We start from the raw sequence: 18,593 nt of genomic DNA, 5'->3' as shown, positions 1-18,593 counted from the left end.
ATTATTTTTCTCTATATAAATCATTTTCTATATACAATATAAATCATCTTTGCAACGCCCCTTTTTGACACTCAAAACTAATAAAGGCTCGTAAAACCAAAGCCAAGGAAGTTGGACGGAAACCTGCTAATTTTTATTGCCAGTCATCCATTTTCAGTTGGCTTGTTTTTCCTGAAGCATCCTGTGTGAACTGTGAATGTTGCCTCTTCCTGAACTCGTCATTCATGAATCACTGTCCGCCCCTGCCACTGCGAGGGAAGACGTGGGGTCTTGATGCAGACAAATGTCAACACATTTCCTCTTGAAATTGCATGATGGCTTTTGTTGCGACAGACAAAATATTTTTTAAGTCCCCACGGCCGTTTGTCATTCCGTTACACTTACGGACGCATCCAGCGTTTGGCAAAACACATGCTTGCCTCTTTTATCCAGTTCCTGTGCCCTGTGGAGCGTGATGTTGCCTTCAGTTTTATCAGTGATAGAAACTACTGTCTAAACAGACAGTTTTCACAGTGAAATTTTATTCACATCTCAATGAGACTATCGTGGATAAATAAATGTAATAAAATGATATACCTCAATTAAAAATAATGATGCATGACCTCAGTGAATTGGCAGTAGGATTAAAAGACTGACTTGTCACATGTGGCTAATGTGTGAAGCAGTCTTGCCATTTTAACTTTTGTGACCATGATGGTTCTACTGTAACTACGCCTTTATACCCCTGCATTAGACCATTACGGGAAATGTTACAAATCAATGTTCAGGACTCCTTTATGTCTATATTGGACTGATATTAATCTGATGAAGTAATGTTCCTTGATTTGTCAGGTACTTAATTTGTTGAATTTGCCTAAAACAAGAAATTCCCATGTGGCTATTTTCTTCTTAAACAAGCCCAAATTGACTGTGTCACAACATATATCAATATCGCACATTAAAATTACATAAACTTATAAATGATTCTTTCCATGTTGCCCACTATTAGCTATGCCCATATCGCTCTTCTGAAGATTTGGGGATTAAATCTGAATGAGTAGTTAAACTGGTTAGTCACCTTAAAGGACCAATATGTAGGACTGAACAGCTTGGGTTTTAAAATGGGTACTGTAGTCCAAATTCAAAACATTGGAGCCGTGGCCTGTCCGCTCCTCCGGTGTGACTGATAGCAGTTAGCGCACGTTTTTCGCAATTTGAGGGTTACCTTCTAGACATATGTTAGCCTCTCAGGTCAGTAGAATCTAACGTTAACGTTATCTCTGTTGGTCCAGTTTGATTGCTTGCTTCCATGGCTGCAGAAGGCTGTGTTCGCGTGCCAATTTGTTTCATATGTGTCAACGAGGTGTTGAAATGGGCAGTGGATGGGATCACACCGGCCAAAACAAAAACAGACTTTCAGGACCGGAATGTAAATGTCAAAGGAGAACATACTGGCCGTAGCATTGTTGTCAGAGAAGCCAGAGCACCAAGCATGTTTCCTTAATCTCTGATGACATATCATGGTCATTTAATGATTTACTACAGTAAAAACTGTATATTACATATTGGTCCTTTATAAAAGCAACAATAAAAAAATGAAACTTTTGAGCATTTAGAATTTTTATTTTGTACTTGAAATTATAAAACATTGTTGAAAAAGTTGTAGTGATCTGGCAATTGTGCATTCACCAGGCTATTCATTGTTATAGTATAGAGCAGGACTATTGTGGAAAATGACTTTCGAGTTTAGGCTAACGTCTCTTTTCCTTAGTGTTCAATATTCAACTTCAGGTATATAACAGCTGGTAGAGCATTACAGTCAAACACTTTGAGAAAATCTAAAGCCAGTGTTTACTTGTGAGAGATTCAGCTACCTCACTTGTACAACTTTCTCATAAATTTAGCTTGTTGAAGCTTTAAAAGAAACATTACATAAATAAAAAAAAATACATTCCCTAAAGTGTGTTGGAAGGTACTGCAGAATTATTTTCCTCTTAGTGTTTGTGCAATGAAATCGTTAACTAGATAGGACTCTAAGATCTGTAACAAATCTCCATCATATATAATAGTGTTAAATATCAAACTTAAAATCTACATATAAATTAAACAACAAATGTACATACATTCTCAGGAGAAAAACACGGTTATCTTAAGAGAAACATTTTCTGTGGCATTTTTACATTTTCATTTACATTTTAGGCATTCAGCAGAAACATAGCAATCCCTTTGAGCCAGTTGTTTACCTGCTTTTGTTGTACCATAGTCTCTTTTTCCCAATGACATAGGCAGCTATTATTCAAAACATAGTTAAATGGATGTTTGAACTAAATTAAAATCTTTAAAGAAATTAGATTAATCTCAATGTAATCACTATACCTATAGTTATCTATACATACAGTATTCCACAGTTATAAGTACTTCAGTATAGATATTTGCCATTTTGACAGTCCATATTTCACAATTTCTTGCAACAACCCATTTGATTCAAATTATTAAACACATAAACATGCACAAAATATGTCTTTCCAAAGGTATGTAAAAATAAAAAAAAGTGCTTTGGTTCCCTTGATACTTTTTATTTTTGGTTTTGTTGTTTGTTGCTGTTAGTCATGCAGAATTTCCTTTTCCCACTGTTTAATCTGAGAGAGACAGTTCAAAGGGAACCCGAGAAGTCTGCTGGTCTGATCATCATTGTAGTGGACTTCAGTGAGTAGCCCGAGCCTTTCCAGTAGTACCATTTGATGCCATTGAAGCGATTTGAGTTTTGGCCTTGCTGGTAATACATCCCGTTCAAATTGGACGGACCACAGGCATCAAACCACCAACCTAGAACATGAAAACAAACTTAAATTTAGATGTAATGTTGTCAAAGAGGATAATGCATGCAACTCTGTGTAGGACAGGGGTGGTGTTTGCTCTCTTTTCTACAGTATGGTATAGTTGCCTGTTTTAAAGGGACAGTGTGTAACACCTGTCGGCATCTAGCGGTGAGGTTGTAGACTGAAGCCTCTCCCGCGTGCCAAGCATGTAGGATTGCTACGGTGGCCGGCGTTAAGACATGAATGGCCCTATCTAGAGCTGTTGTAAGAGTAGCGTAGGTCATTTTGAGAGTAGCAGAGCCGGTGTGTGCGTATGCGGGAGATGAGTGGTGAAGCAAGAGAGAGACAGCGGTGGCGAATGTGTGCAGTGGAGCAGAAGACAGAGTTAGTTTAGCTTTGAGAATATCAAGTTGCAGTTTGTGCAGAAATAAATGCTGCAGCTCCTCAAGACCAACAGAGGTTTCCTGAGTCTTGTTTCCCGGCGACTGAGTGAAGCGAGAGCGAGTAACGTTATCGACTCCGGCCCAAGCAGGAAAAGTTAACACAGTGGTTTGTCCATTCTGAGTTACTGTACAAACATGACGGCCGGTTCATAAACGGCTCATTCTGAGCTAACGAAAACACAACTCAATGCTAATACTTAATATTATATTCCATTTCTGCCAATAGATCCCCCTGATTGTTACACACTGGTCCTTTAAGAAAGTGCTAGTTTGGTGGACTGAAAACTTTCACTGTTCCACACGTGTGACCCGATGTGTGTAAATGTTTCATGGTCACATGGCAAAGCTATTGAATAAAAGCGAATATTACAAACTGTAAAGCTCCTTTCAAAATTAAACCATCTTTATGTCATCTTGTGGTGGTTTTCAGTCCATTTATACACAACCATCGTCACACACTAGAACTCTAACTAAATTAAAACTGTATATATATGCAGGCTTTGTAAACGGTGCCATCTGGAGACTGCCTATACTCCTGTAAAACCTGAACGTTTGAGGTGAACAAGCTGTACCATTTACTCCATATGAGCAGAGAAGCTCCTTGTTAAAAAGTGTCTGTACACACTCGTCTGTACGTGTCATGGTGTCAAGGCAGGCGTTTCACGTTTGGCAGCATCTAACTGGATGTGACAGTAAAATTGCTACTGCTCTTATGTGGAGATGTTGTCATAGAGACTGACACTTATCGTGGACACACCCCTTTTGTTTTAGGTCACAGTTTTAAGTTTTCATCAGTGGGTGCTGGGAAGAGACTTGCTGGTAACTTGGTTTATATGTTGAAGACTCTGGATTTTGTGTTTTGTTCCGCAGTAATAACTGGGCTCGTCATATGGTTTTGCATAATTTATATGGTTTTATACAGATTTACTACATTCATTCAAATCTGAGTTCATTAAAAACGGGCAGCTTCATATTTGTAACGGCAGATCCTGCTTTACACTTTTTACTGGGTCAGTGCCACCCAGTCACGATTGTGCATAATGTGCATATGGAGTCCCCAGTGAGAGACCCCTCATGGGAAAAAAGAGAGAGGGTTAGAGTTTTCATGCTTTCATGCTCACTTGGCAGACCCCGATACAGAGGGAGACAAACTTCTGGCAGCGGAGTCACTTTCAAGGGAATGGAGGAGGACCTTTAAGCTACGAGAGGAGAGAGGGAACAGCTCTGTTCCCAGGCTATTAATGTCAGCCATTGTAGGGGCTGAATTCCCCAATGAGTTGATCAGTGATTAACTCTGAGCTAATTGTGCTCTTTGACCTGGCTACAAAAGTCCGGGAGCCCTTAAAATGCCCTTGAAGATTTTTAGGGTAAATGCCAAGAGTTGGGTGGGTGGGAATTTGTTCCACAACAAGTGGCATCACAAATCTACGTGATTATCGTATTTGCCTGACGAGCACACGCATATCCAAAAAGTTATTTACAAAAATGTGTTTCTCACCTCCTGTTGTCAGTTGTGAACATTTGCAAACACATTTGTCGTTGTCTGCATCCTTTGTACTGAAATCACTTCCTGGCTGCCCGATGCTGCTTATTTTGCCTGCTGTTCCACCGAAGCCTTTAAGGTGTATCCTGTAGGATGGAAAAGGAAAAATGAAGGAAGAGGAGGAGGAAGTCTGTGATTGCTGTTCCTCAAAAGGCAACGTCCAACTCACTTGTACAGTTCAGGTCGCGGCGTCACTAGTGCTGGATCTATAATAAGGATTAAAGTGTGTGCTATTTGCATCACAGTTTTGTCCTCTTTGTGATTTTCACGAGCAGCTTGGTGATTTCATATGTTGTCATGCTATTTTAATTTTTTTGCCAAATTAAGGATTTGCGTTGTGCAGTTTCTTTGTAGGAGTTATTTGGAATTACTGAGCCAACTAACTGGAGATTGGTCATAGTTAAGTAGACTTAAGACCTGAAAAGAACTGTTGAATTGGAGCATTTCAAGGTCTGTTTGTCAAATTCAAAGGAAGTAAAATACTTCTGACGGTTGTGTTATTGCCAAGAAGTGCAGACCGAATGTTTGAAATCCAAGACATTTAATGTATTTCCTATTTTTCAAACACTGACCTGTTTTATTACATTTTCTTTGGGCTGACGCCAGTACGTCAGTATGAGGAAGTAGATAGTCGTATACAGCAAAGAACCACCATCCAGAGGAATTTCTATAATGTGTTTTGCTTTTAAATAAAAGTAGGAGGTCAGCAGTTGTGAGCTGTTTTTTTTTAAAGTAGGTTTCAGGAGATAAATATATGCGTGATGCGTTCCAGGCAGGGACACGGTGTCAGAATAAATTATCAATCAAGAGTGTAGAATTAATCCATCTTGCACATTAGTGCTCGAAGTTAACAACCAGAGCAAATTCAGTGGAAAATCCCCACAAGCACTGCCCATGTGTCCATTAGCGTGGTCTCATCTTCACTGTCAATGAACCAACTGTGGAGAATTAGTGTGATGATCAGACTGAATCGTTTCACTTCATTATTCAATTTATTTGAATTGCTTAAAAAACCCAGATGTGGGTGATTATTCAGATCCAGGCTAGTAAAAAATGTTGTATGATAAGATAATTACAGCCATTATGCTTTTAGCTTTGGGAAGATATTCATGAATGAAATAGATGGCCATTACACTACATGTGAGTTCTTCTAAAGTTGGTGCTTCAGAGATGCTTTTTATTTGCTCAAGGATGCACCGCTGTATGATATCACTAACATAGTTAGTTGTTAATCTCTTCATAATAATTGCAAGGCTTTGAGTTTCGAGGCTGTGCTTTAGTTGTGCTCCTTGAAAATTGGCACCAGTTTTCGGTTTGTGTTCAAGATCACAGACTTCAAAAAGCACTGTTGTAAGAGAGAAGTGTTATTTGCTGGTGGGCTTCTTTGCCCTTAATAACTAAATAATAAAATATTGGCTTAACAAAAATTCAACAAAATGTTCAGTAATTGCCACCAAGCATGTGACACACTTGTTTCTTTGATGTTGTCAGTACAACGTACCTGTAATTTTGTGCTTCATTGTTGAGAGAAAATTGGTCATATTGTGAGAATTCAGAGTTTCCCTCCCAGTCGCTCAGCTGGATCCTCAGTTTGTAGGACTGTTGAATTGTCAGTCTGGAGACAAATTCATTTCCTAACCAGAATTCACCCGAAGGGTCTCCAAACCCCTGAAAAGACAGAAAAGAAATGTAATTAAACCTTGTTAAAACCCTGCAGGAGGGGCTTGTAGGTTGCTTTTTTCCATTAGCAAAACAGCAAACAGACAGAGGACCACCGTGTACATTTATTGGCTATTACACTGAAAGTTATTTTCACTGGAACTGTAATATTTCATCAGAATACTTAAAATCAGGGCTATGAAAGTTAACACAATAATAACGCAAATTCGTTTTAACACCACTAATTTCTTTAACTTATAAACGCAACTCAGTTTGTTAGGTTGTAGCGGGCTCAGTTTTAAAGCTAGAGTGAAGATCCTGACATCATTTGAAACTAGAAAACCTGAGGAATCCAATGGTACCAACCATGTCACACTAGGAGGAAAAACTGGGATGGCCATTTTCAAAGGGGCCCCTTGACCTATGATCTCATGACATGTCGATGAAAATGGGTTCTATGGGTACCCACGAGTCCCCCCTTTACAGACATGCCCACTTTATGATAATCACATGCAGTTTGGGGCAAGTCATATCAAGTAAGCACACTGACACACTGACAGCTGTTGTTGCCTGTTGGGCTGCAGTTTGCCATGTTATTATTTGAGCATATTTTTTATACTAAATGCAGTACCTGTGAGGGTTTCTGGACAATATTTGTCATTGTTTTGTGTTGTTAATTGATTTCCAATAATAAATATATACATTTATTTGCATAAATAAAGCATATTTGTCCACTCCCATGTTGATAGGAATATTAAATACTTGACAAATCTCCCTTTAAGGTACATTTTGAACAGATAAAAAAGTGTGATTAATCACGATTAACTATGGACAATCATGCGATTAATCACGATTAAATATTTGAATCGGTTGACAGCCCTACTTCAAATACTTTCAGCAGTTACGCACAGCAACCACAAATATTCACATTCACAATGAGATATTAATAAGGAAGTATGCCAGTTTAAAGTGAGCTTGCATTGTGGTAGGGATAAAGGAAATGGCATGAATGCTTTCCTCTGTCATGATTGCTCTGTAGGGACTAAAGATTCTTTTTGGCACAGTGTCGGCCCATTTATCTCCTACTCGGCATTGGCAATGCTGGTCTATTTTTGTGAATCAGAAGTATTAGATGTGCTGTGATTGAACTGGTGCTTGAAAGGTGGCAAATTATAGTGATTTCCAAATGTTGGTGATGCCCAGCTGGCATTATTTTCATGAATGGTGATCACTTAGGATCTCTGTGTTTGTAGTTGCTTCTAACAGAGCAGAATCACCGCCAGGCCTTTTAAATCGCTTTCAGGCGAAAATCAAATCTGCTCACTGTATTGTGCATTCAGAATGGAAACCGTAGCCTAGGTTGTATTTTTTTAAGGGAGGAATTTCTTCTTGATAGCTTTTACCTTTTTGTACTCCTGCCACGTACGGTGAAAGTCAACATGCCCGTCAAAGCGTTTTTGTAGTACTGTCCACCCACCTCCTTCTGTCTCCATGTCACAGAAAGCCTTCAAACACAAGGGAAAAAGGAGTTGCTGCAATTAATAATTCAAGATTAATGCTCTGTAAAGAATCCAATGCTCATTTATAATTTGACAATGCCGTCTTATTTGAGTTTGGTCAAAACAAATGCTAGGTTGCAGCCAGGGAAGCGATACAGAATTGAAGTCTTATTCGCTGAAAAGTTTCTAAGGAGATCACAGTTTCAGCTCAAGCATCCACATCATTAATAAAGTCTGAGAAGGTTTTAATTGAACTACACTGTTTACTGAGCACTTCCAGAGGTGTGATTCACAAGGTTGTGCAAGTGTTGGTGGGTCAGTGCATGCCCAGTGTGAATCAATTAAACAGGCTTACTTTACCTTAACCTCTATTGTAGTGTTGGGTAATGTGAGAGTGTAGACTCCACTTTGGGTGTTTCCTGACTTGAAGACAGCAGCACAGTCCATGAACGTGGTAGGAGTGTCCTGCATCATGACAGTTTTGCTCTCTGCAGAGGAAATCAGCCTTGTTAATTTGACACCACACTATTGTACCTGGCATTTCACCGTCCTCCTTTGATAAGTTCACATCTTCTGAGAAGAAAAAAGGTCACATTCATTGCTTCAGTGTTTTTACAGTGAGGCATGTGGTAATTAAAGTTAGGTGGCCTTTCTTTTGTGCAATCCAATACGACAGAACAACCACACACACAGAAATGAAACATAGGTTGTATTTGTTGCAGGGCCATTTGATTGGATTAGTTTGTGCAGGTGTTAGATTGATTTCCAGTGACTACAGCAGACTGGCATCACCCAAGCGTGGATATGTTTTACAAATATAAAACTTAATCAATGAGATTATGTTGACTTGAAGTGCAAACTCACCCCGCGCTGACCCGGCAGAGATGGTGTGAATGAGGTTGTTCACGGTGTCTAGTAGCTCCTGCTGCTGACGCTGCAGTACGGTGTTGTTGGAGGAGACTTTGAGCAGCTGCTGCTCCAACTCGCCTATGATGGCCGTCTGCCTCAGTATCAGAGTCTGAAGCTGGTCTTTTTCATCTCGCAGCATCTTCAGCTCCACCTGCCTCTGCTCCGCCAACTCGTCCACCTTTTTCTCCAGAAAGCTGAGGAGAAGCAGGCAACAAGTTCAGCAGCTTTGCTTACCACATTAGCACAAAGCTGTACCGTCGGTGATGCTGAAAATGAGTGTTATCTGTGACTTTATGACACGTGATGTCCTCACCTGTTTTTGTCATTCAGCTTGCTGATGTCATTTGTTTGGATGATTAGTTGTTTTTCCAACGTGTTGGTTGACAAGGAATTTTCAAGAAGTTGACGCTCAAGTCGAGTTGTGTGACGAATTACCTGAAAACAGAAGAACAAGGTGAAGCAGTTCAGTCGGGCTGTGTCCAAGAGATAGCTTGTGAAATCGTCCATTCATCTATCAGAAGATTTCTAAATGCTTTAAACTATGACGTTAACGCTTTGTACTTCACATTAGCTTCAAGAAGGGCTCTAGATCCTCCAATTATGCCATAATTGTTTCTCCACAAAACACAGCGTGGTCCCAAGTTTAACTCATAACTGCAAACAGGTTGTGTTCTACTTTTGACATTTTACTTTGAAATCATACAGATGCATCTGACATTTCCCCATTTCAATGTTTAATACAGTATGCAAATAACAACATGACTTGCAGCAGAAAAAAGAAAGTAAAAAAAGCATGTAACATATGAGAACATAATTCAAAGGAGCAATGAATAACGTGTATGAAAATCCTAAATGACATAACAATCCTAAAATGCATTTTCTCAAAATGATTTGGATAATAAGTTATGTCTTCTAGTAGTGGATCAAGTTTAATACCAGCCCTGTTTGCACTTCTGGAGTGAACAAACAGCCATTTGCGAAATGGAAAAACCATGACAGGAAACAACGACCAAATTCCAATACAGCAGACGTACCTGAACAAGGGAAACGTTCAAAATCCACCTATTTCCACAGGCCGACGTATTGAACTAAACTCCGGGGTTGGGGACCTTGCCTCTAATTTCCCAGTTCGGAGGAACTGAACTCAGCAAAAAGCAGGTTGTTTACATGGATCCGAGCTATGTGTCTCCAATGGAGCTGTTGATGCCTTTGAACAGACGGATGTCTGATTGTGACAAACTGATAGACCCTTTCTGTGGGAATACGAGTGTGCTAATAACAGGAAATGCTGTACAGTTGGCTCACATAAGGTCATTGACGTGTAGCCACAATAATAAACTGACGCAGTTATGCCTGTTTTTCCCTCTGCTTATTTTCTTTTTACATTATTTAATGCAGTGTATCACACTGCTTAGGCTTACATCTTTGAATGGAAAGCAAGTATGTTAATGTATTCATGTCATTAAAAAACAACTTGCACCACATTTTCATTAGCATGTTATCCTGTTAGGAACCCTATTATGCTTATATGTAAACAGTTTTGACATTCTCTGTTCTTTTGCAGAGCATGTGTGCACTTTTTAGTGTTGTGTACTTCTGTATGTTTAACATAGCGAGCAGTACAGCCTCACCTGTGCCTCCACATTGGTCAGTTTCCTTGTTTGCTCTGCGGTTTGACTCAGCAGGTTTGTTCCGATTTCAATCATGGTAGCCGTGTGGTTGTGTACAGCAGTCTGTTGGATTTGGACCATGTCCTGCTTCATGCTGTCCTGTATGTAGTTCTCCAGCTGCAGCACAGAAGAAAGACAATTAGCTTGAGACAGTTTTTAAGAGTCATTGAATAGTATCATTAACCAGTGGTTTTGTTGTGCATCTGCAATCCTGTATTGCACTCATAGGGTAGTTCACAGATTAACAGCTGGGTGCTGCTCATTACAGTCTGCTTCTGTAATGTTGGACACAGAGCAGCTCTGTTTCTTGCTTTCGCTCTTGAGCAACCTCTGTCCTTGTCGTCACTTGTTTTCTTTTTCTTGTTCAGATTCACCCTGTTGTTTCAAGGACTTCTTTTGAGTGTTCATTGACACTGACTGGAGTGCAGTTAACACCATTGAGAGTGAAGTATTGACAGTTTACTGTATGATAACAGACAAACTGTGTTATTATCGGGTGTGGAGCAGGCGGCAACTTCCATGTCTGAAAAAGTAGAGCCAATACGAAGTGCCTTAAACTTGCATTCTTTCTAACAGCCAGCAGGGGGCGACTCCTCTGGTTGCAAAAAGAAGTCTGATTGTATAGAAGTCAACGAGAAAATGAGCCTACTTCTCACTTGATTTATTACCTCAGTAAACATTGTAAACATGAGTTTATGGTCTCAATCGCTAGTTTCAAGTCTTCTTCAATACAGCATGATATTCATTTAGTAAATTATGGTCCCATTTAGAGTCAAATAGACCATAAAGCAGGGTATGCTTTAGGGCGTGGCTACCTTGTGATTGACAGATCGCTACTACGGCATTGTCCGGACTGGGAGTTTAAACTCCCAACTTTAACCCTTTCACAGTGTGTTTTTAGTTCATGAAAGTTAATTATAACCTTTTTGGTCGCCTAAAAAAAAAAAAATTCCAAACTCAAGGCTTCATAACTGTAGTCCTCAAACCAATGGGTGACGTCACAGTGACCATGCCTACTTCTTATATACAGATTATGGTGTGTAGCCATGAAGTTAAGAAAAAATGTGTTCAAAGTTTCTGATCGTTATATGTATGGTAGAAACTTTGTATATAACATTGTTGTATTACACACCAACCTTATGATCTTGTTGGAATACTGTAGTTTACCATTTTCCCTTCTGTCTGACTCACACATAATATCCTGGCAACGATGGTGATTTGGTGATTTGGTGATTTGAAAAATCTGTATTGCCATCAATTTTCCTCTACTTTTATGCTATTACTGATTGAGAATATGCATTTAACAACCTATTTCGGAGATAGATTGATGATGCTTTATTAGAGATTTATGATGAAGCATCTTTTTCCGTCAGTCAAGGAGAGCTATAGGGGGATGATGGTGAACAGAACTGTCACACGACAAAGTATTTTAAATTGTTTTTATTATATAGTGTCAAATATTTTAGAAACTTCTTTAAATTGAAACATAAAAAAATCATTGTTTCGTCCTGAAGGTCAAAATATGCAAAGTACGAGATTGTAATGTTTTCTTAGCAAATAAGAAGCTTGAGTTTATTAATTTTATTTTTAGATCATCTTGACTCAAGATGTTAAAAACATTTCCATTTCTGATGTAACCTTGACCATATCAAACCTCTTACTCATAGGAATAATACAATGAGCATCGATGCCCTCAGAGTGGGAAAAGGTCAATGTTTCATCTTTACGAGATGTGTCCTTATCTACCTTACAGTATTGCCATATTTAGACCAAGACCAATCATTAAGTTATTTCCTGCGTTGTGTTCCTGAGTGGCAATCAGGTCACACGACTCGTAAACAGGATGGAAGTGTTGAGTGAGGAGTTACATCCTTCATGACAGTGTGACATGTGCGTGTGCAACTGGGAACCGGCGTCCGTTGAATATCTACAGTAAGTTTGCATAATCACTTTTGTTGTTTACTCATCAGTCAGCAATGCAGCCCCAAATAGCCAATTCTATTATTATTTTTTTTCTTATGGAAAATACAAGTAACATCTGCAATTAGCGCTAATTTTGTTTGTCTTCCTCTCATGACGTCCACTTTGTTTATGTTCTTGGAGACACAAAGGGATGTGTGGTAGGTGGAAGGCTGTCATTTGAAATGTTGGCAGGATGTCCCATTTACAGTAGATGATCAAATCAGTTGTTTACTCCGTGCGCCTCGAAGGCGTCAGTAAGGGATGACTGTGTTCCGCAACAAATTGTTTTCCTCAGATGTCATCAGCCGGTGCGGCGTGAATAGGAATTTGAGAAATCAAGCGACTGTTTTAAACACGTAGATCACGCCTGATGGAAGTCTCTACTGTGTACTGATTTGGAACAGTTTTTTCAACATAAAGCGCAGAAGAAGCATGCTTGTGGATCGTATGAAGAATACTTTCTGTAGACATCCTGAATATGTTTATGTGGCCGCAGTAGGGATGCAAAACCGAGCCGTTGCGCCACTATTAAATACAGGCCTGCTAATTATTTGCTGAGGTGCTAGAGACATAGAAGAGGCAATTATCTGAACAAAAGCCTACTTTACCATTAAGTAGCCCGCCTTATTTCATGTATAAAATCTGTGTTTTGGTTTCATATAATATAGAAATACCATTGATTACTATCAATTAATCTACAGTATCTATTTATATAGTTTGGAGTTCAAACACATTGGAAATGGATATATTTTTCTTCTCCCTAATGTGCAAAACAAATTGTAACCGAAACCGCAATACAAACCGAACCGTGGGCTTGTTGAACTGCCACTAGACAGCAGTGTGAGGTTATTTAAGCTTTTAAGTGACAGTCTGGTTGCTCTAAATTAAGTGGCGCTTAGTTGTTTTCTCAAATTATTTACACTCTATTTACAATAACCTCTTCCATCCATCAAGCCACTCCTGTAAAAGAGGTTTATAACCTCAGTGAGGCACTTCCTTGAATAAGTAAAGTTATATATCATCCATCCATCCATCAATGCCTCTGTTTCCTTTACCTGCCTGTTACTATTTAGGGTCCTGAGGAGCTGAAACCTTTCACAACATGGTGTGGGTACAATGCGCCTTTTATCAAAAGTAGAATTTCATTATTTGAACACTCCCATATATAATTTTAAATTAATTAAGGTTGCACTCAAGGTAGAAGGCTTACAGTTACTGCAGTGTTTTTTTTTATTTTACTGTCTAGCTGCAGGAGAAATGCCTTTTTTTTTTTTGTATCTGTGATGATGAATCTGTGGAACACCTCACCTCTCCACCACACTTACCAGCTTTTTTTTTGACATATTTTTTCTGGGTCGCTAAGCCAATAATGGCCGTAGCACCTACGTCTACTGATAGACGTTTACAAAGTCTGATTCTTCCACTTTGTTAATACAGTTAGGTTTAATATTTAATAGTGAGAATATGTATTATATTTGGGTGCCATAGTTCTTGCAAATCAGTTCTTTATGGCAAAGTAAGTGAATTTTAGGAAAGAACATTTGTGTTGTAAAACTTTAACCATCACACCTCACAGTAGCTGAGATTTCTTCTCCTATATCTATCTTCTCGTGCAAATCAATTTGGGGAAGTCGCACAACAGAAGATTAAGTAAGTATGTTGATACAACTAAATGTTAGGTGACACATCATTAATCAGCAACGCTTCTTTGTTTGTAAGAAATAACCTATGTGCCGTCGGACTTTGTGAAGTGTTCGCTGGTGTTGCGAGCGGGCTTTGATTTCTGAAGCAGCACTTGAGCCTCTGTGCCCTCTGAGCTCTCCTGTGGAACAGATCAGAGCCTGTTTTATGTTACGAGACAGGGATTGTGTGATCAAGCTGTGCTGCGTTCTTGTCTCGTCTGGCTCGTCTTGTATAGTTCTGATCAGTAATCACACTCTGAAGAGGGAGAAGAGAGGGAATTAGACAAGAGGCCGTTCACTTCTTTCACTCGCACAAGTAATGGCTCAGCAAGCTGAAAGGGAAGTATGCGTCCCTCGTGTGGACACCTGTGTTGAGTCTTTGTGAGCCATCAAACCCATTATGTCCTTTTGCACTGAATGAAAGTGTCTCACAGAAACTCAGCACATTTTTTATGTTTTTTATGTTTCCACGTCTTCTAAATGAGGATAGATTCCCAAAGAAGAAAAAATAGCTTTTTTAAAAACAAAAACGCTGGTAATGCCGTGTGTTTGTTTTTTTATGTGTTACAACTATGACATAACCACACATTTAGACAAAATTGTTGTCGTTGATGTAAGCCTTTTCTTGTTTTAAATTGATTTTGTCATGTCTCTTGTTTAATGGAGCAGTTTTATCACTATTTTATTTTGTGGTATTGGCAAAGCCTTACTCATGTTAGTGTGGCACTTAAGAACGAGTTTGTGGTTTAGTATGAGCCTGAATCATCTGCTCATGGCATGAAAACAAAAGCAGTGGTTATCCTTGAATTTTTGTGAGTAAGAACAATCCTGGATATTAAAATTTGCTGATGTTTCACATCCTCAATCTAATTATCATCCCAAAAAAATCAAAATTATCCTTATGCTCCTCACTAGGTGTTTGATTTTCTTAAAAATGATACCTTCTTTCCTTTCCAGATAATTGGAAAGGAAGTATTGATGTCTCCAGTGACACCTGTTTTGAGAAAGTGTAGCTCTTCAGCACATTTTGTTCTCTTACACATCATAATGGTCTGTCTCAGATACCTAAATATCCTCTTTTCCTCTGAAACTATCACTCACAGTCTCATGTATTGATGTGATATCATATGGGCTTGACACAACTTTACCTTAAGCAGCCACTGTGTGTTGTTCTCCATGATGATCTCCAGTTGTTCCAGCCTCTGAGCCGACTCCTCGTTGTCCACAGGTCCATCCTCTTGAACCGGATAGTTGCTGCTCTGCGTTTGGCAGTTTTCCTGCTCAGGCAGCAGAAAGGTGTAGCTGCACGGCCCGTTTTGGATCTGATATTGTCTCTTACCTAAAGCACTGTATCCTGTCCCCAGACCAAGGCAGAAACTTAAAACTAGCACATTCAGCATCTTCATAGTAGAGTTATTTACCTTAAAATAAAGTTTTTAGGTTGGCCTTAATCTTCTCTCAGTGCCTGGATGTCTTTCCCCGGCAGCATCCAAGTGTAAACAATCCTCTTCAGGTTTCTGCAGATTCCTTTTAATCACTTCTCAGTTGTAAGAGGAGAATAAGCCATCAGGAATTAGAGGTAGTGTGTCATTCCCTTTAGGTTACCGGTGCCAGACTGCATGTGCTCGCTTTTCATCGAGCCCCCAACCACTTGTTTGAGCTGCCCTGGCCTCTCTGATTAGCTAACTGTGAGTTTAAACCACTCCCCCCCTCCCTCACTGTAACCAGTCACTGTGAAGAGCAACGAAGTGGAGATTCCTTTCAGTACGCACGGAGCAGATGCGCTAAACTACACACGTTTCACTATATCCTCTGTAATACCCACATGTTTTTTTCTTCTCTAGTTGAACAGCTACCCAGGATGCAGCTGTGATAGTAGCAGCGTACATCCCATTCATTGAAAAATGTTTCCCGGCCTACGACAAACACGCTTGCATCTTTGAATGGGAGATTCAAAGGAAGAAGCCTTCTTTTAATGACATGACTCTTATTGTTTCCACGTGTTTTCCTACTTTGTTCTTAGCAGATGCTAAAAGGAAAATCCACTGAAATCTACTGATTTCCTTTTCTTCTTTTTTTTTGTTTATTTTACAAGTTCACAATGTTATAAAACAATCCAAAATTCCCAGATTTTCCTTTGGGTCTCAGGGTCCATAAAGTCTCATATAATTTGTTATTGGTACAAACTTAAGTTGCCACTTGATGACCTCTGACCGCAAAATAGTCATGCCTTTTTTATTTGCCTCTGCTTCAGGGTAGATTTATGCACGATTCAGATGAAATGTACTTGGCAAATCTCTGCCTGAGTCATAAGTATAATGAAGCCTTATTTGCTCATACCCATTCAGATCACTTTCTTTGTTCTCTCTTACAAGAAAAGTTTTTTTTTAAGTGTAGGCTAACTTGTTAAATTGTAGATTTTTGTCAGCTTTTGGTTATGTTACCAAGTTGTGGGTGTTTTCTATATCCTGTCCCAAACGTTCATATCTACACTAGCTTGAAATAGCACGACAAAATGTCATCCCACTCAGAGTAACTATTTCACATTTAATTTTAAGTGTGTGCGTAACTGTAAATACTATAAATGATCAGACTGAATACTAATTTAGATTCTCAAGAAAAGATTGGACGTTTCCCAGACCTATTAAAGGCAGCATTGTCATTTTTTGGCATGCTCTGATGTTGTTAAAAAGACTGGAGCATTTTCAGATATCCTCTGTGAAAAACATGCTTGAGTCAGTTGTTTTTCTGGGGCTTAAAGAACAATAGTTTTGTGTGAATCACACCTGGGTTAGATTCTCTAGAAAACTAGGGGACTGGCTCCCCATAACATATAATGATACAACCATATACAACTTGTACGTTTTATAATGATTATCCTGCAAGACACAAATGGAAAGTGTGGGGTCTTTTCTCCTAATTGTAGCATTATTCCAATGCTGAAAAAAGGTTTTGTTGAAGTCTGTCTGAGGGCTATCTTGTCACAGTGGGGGACAGAGTGCAGGTGTGTAGCGCAGGAAAGGCATTGACATAGGAGGATGTTTTGTCTTACGCTGCAGGAATGTGCCTCCATCAAAGACGCTCTCCTATTGATTCAGTGTCTTTACTCGCTCTAACAGTAAAATCTTTGAAAAACAGACAGACCGTGGTCCATCTTTAACAGTCTGCAAAATCATTCTAGATAAACTGAGCTATATATTGTGTAGTGAATAGTCGGTTCACCTTGGCATAACCACAATTTAGTGTTCAACTGCACCATTTTTCATTCTTTGACAGGAAAGCCTTAGATTTGCCCTCCGCATTTGGATAGAACAGAATTGTAGGAAGTAGGCTGATGTAATAGTTACTGTATAAGGGAAATGCAACATATTTAAGGCACATTACCAAAGAGGAAGGACTTGTCGTCGTTGCAAAAACATGGACTTTTTTCAGGTGTTCAGGCTGAATCACTCAAACTTAAAAGGCAACAGTTATTGAACACACAGGGGAGGGAATATCCCACACACTAAACGTGCTTACATGCTACGAGCACACAATGTGACTTCTGCTGAACTATCTAGCACACGCTGTGTCTCGTTATACGTGGCTGTTAATTTATTCCTGCCTGGTATTGGTTGTTACGGAGCTGCACAAGCTGTATGTCTCTCTGCAGACTCGTTGTGCACAACAAGAAAAAATGTAACTGTACATTGGTGGCTGCAAAGATATTGACTGCGTTGTCAGAGTAAGGAGGCAGCATTTCCCATGTGAAGAATAAATAGATTTCTGTTGGCACTTTACAATGCAACTTATCCATGTTGTAACAATTTCAAGTGTTTATCGGAGAAAGCTTGTTACCACTGGCATCTCTATGACCCGTCCTCTGGAGATTTGAAAAATTCAGCGCTGTGATTTTGACACATGCAACAACCAGGCTTCAGCTTGCTGCTAGTTTACAGACGAATATTTAATTCAGGGATGTGGGTCATGAAAAATGTATCTTTAATGCATCAGTATACTCGATATGAGATTAAATTTATGCAAATCCAAACTGCTGTTGAACAAACCGCAGAAAGTAAATGTCAAAGTACTCAGCGTTGACAATTTGTTTGGTGACACCACGTCCATGTCTGTGTGGTTATTTACACTGGGTTTCCTGAGACTTAAAGGTGCTATTGATAATATTGATAACATTCAGCCACTAGATGTCGCATTCTCCCTCCCACGTTCCATTGCATTCACTTCACAACAAGTCGTTGCCAGGAACTTACCATCAATCTCAGCCATTTATCTGTTTTTTCCACACTAACTGACGACCCAGAGATACCACGTGATACCAACATCGTTTTACTATTGGCTCACAAGCCTTGTTAGAAGTGGGAACCAAACGTCGGATATCTTCCACAAATATAAACAAAACATTAATTTTGGACCCAGAAACATTTTTTA

At 39.3% G+C, this 18,593-nt stretch overlaps 2 protein-coding genes across 6 annotated transcripts in view; one reads left to right on the top strand and one right to left on the bottom strand.

Moving 5' to 3' along the window:
• Positions 1 to 18,593, top strand: part of mcph1 (microcephalin 1) — a 36,683-nt gene that overhangs the window by 13,758 nt on the left and 4,332 nt on the right. The gene's annotated exons all lie outside the window — the stretch shown is intronic.
• On the bottom strand, positions 1,582 to 15,953 carry angpt2a (angiopoietin 2a). Its single transcript, XM_074646428.1, has 9 exons — positions 15,314 to 15,953; positions 10,483 to 10,638; positions 9,165 to 9,286; positions 8,807 to 9,045; positions 8,303 to 8,430; positions 7,847 to 7,948; positions 6,286 to 6,452; positions 4,740 to 4,870; positions 1,582 to 2,805 (listed from the first exon to the last, which is right to left on the bottom strand). The coding sequence occupies exons 1-9, from the start codon at positions 15,569 to 15,571 to the stop codon at positions 2,633 to 2,635; spliced, it is 1,476 nt and encodes a 491-aa protein (XP_074502529.1). The 5' UTR covers positions 15,572 to 15,953; the 3' UTR covers positions 1,582 to 2,632.

The sequence above is a fragment of the Sebastes fasciatus genome, chromosome 9, assembly GCF_043250625.1.
Source record: "Sebastes fasciatus isolate fSebFas1 chromosome 9, fSebFas1.pri, whole genome shotgun sequence".
In the NCBI taxonomy this organism is placed as follows: domain Eukaryota; kingdom Metazoa; phylum Chordata; class Actinopteri; order Perciformes; family Sebastidae; genus Sebastes; species Sebastes fasciatus.
Note: the sequence above shows the minus strand (reverse complement) of the source record. Positions and strands in the feature narration are given on the sequence as shown.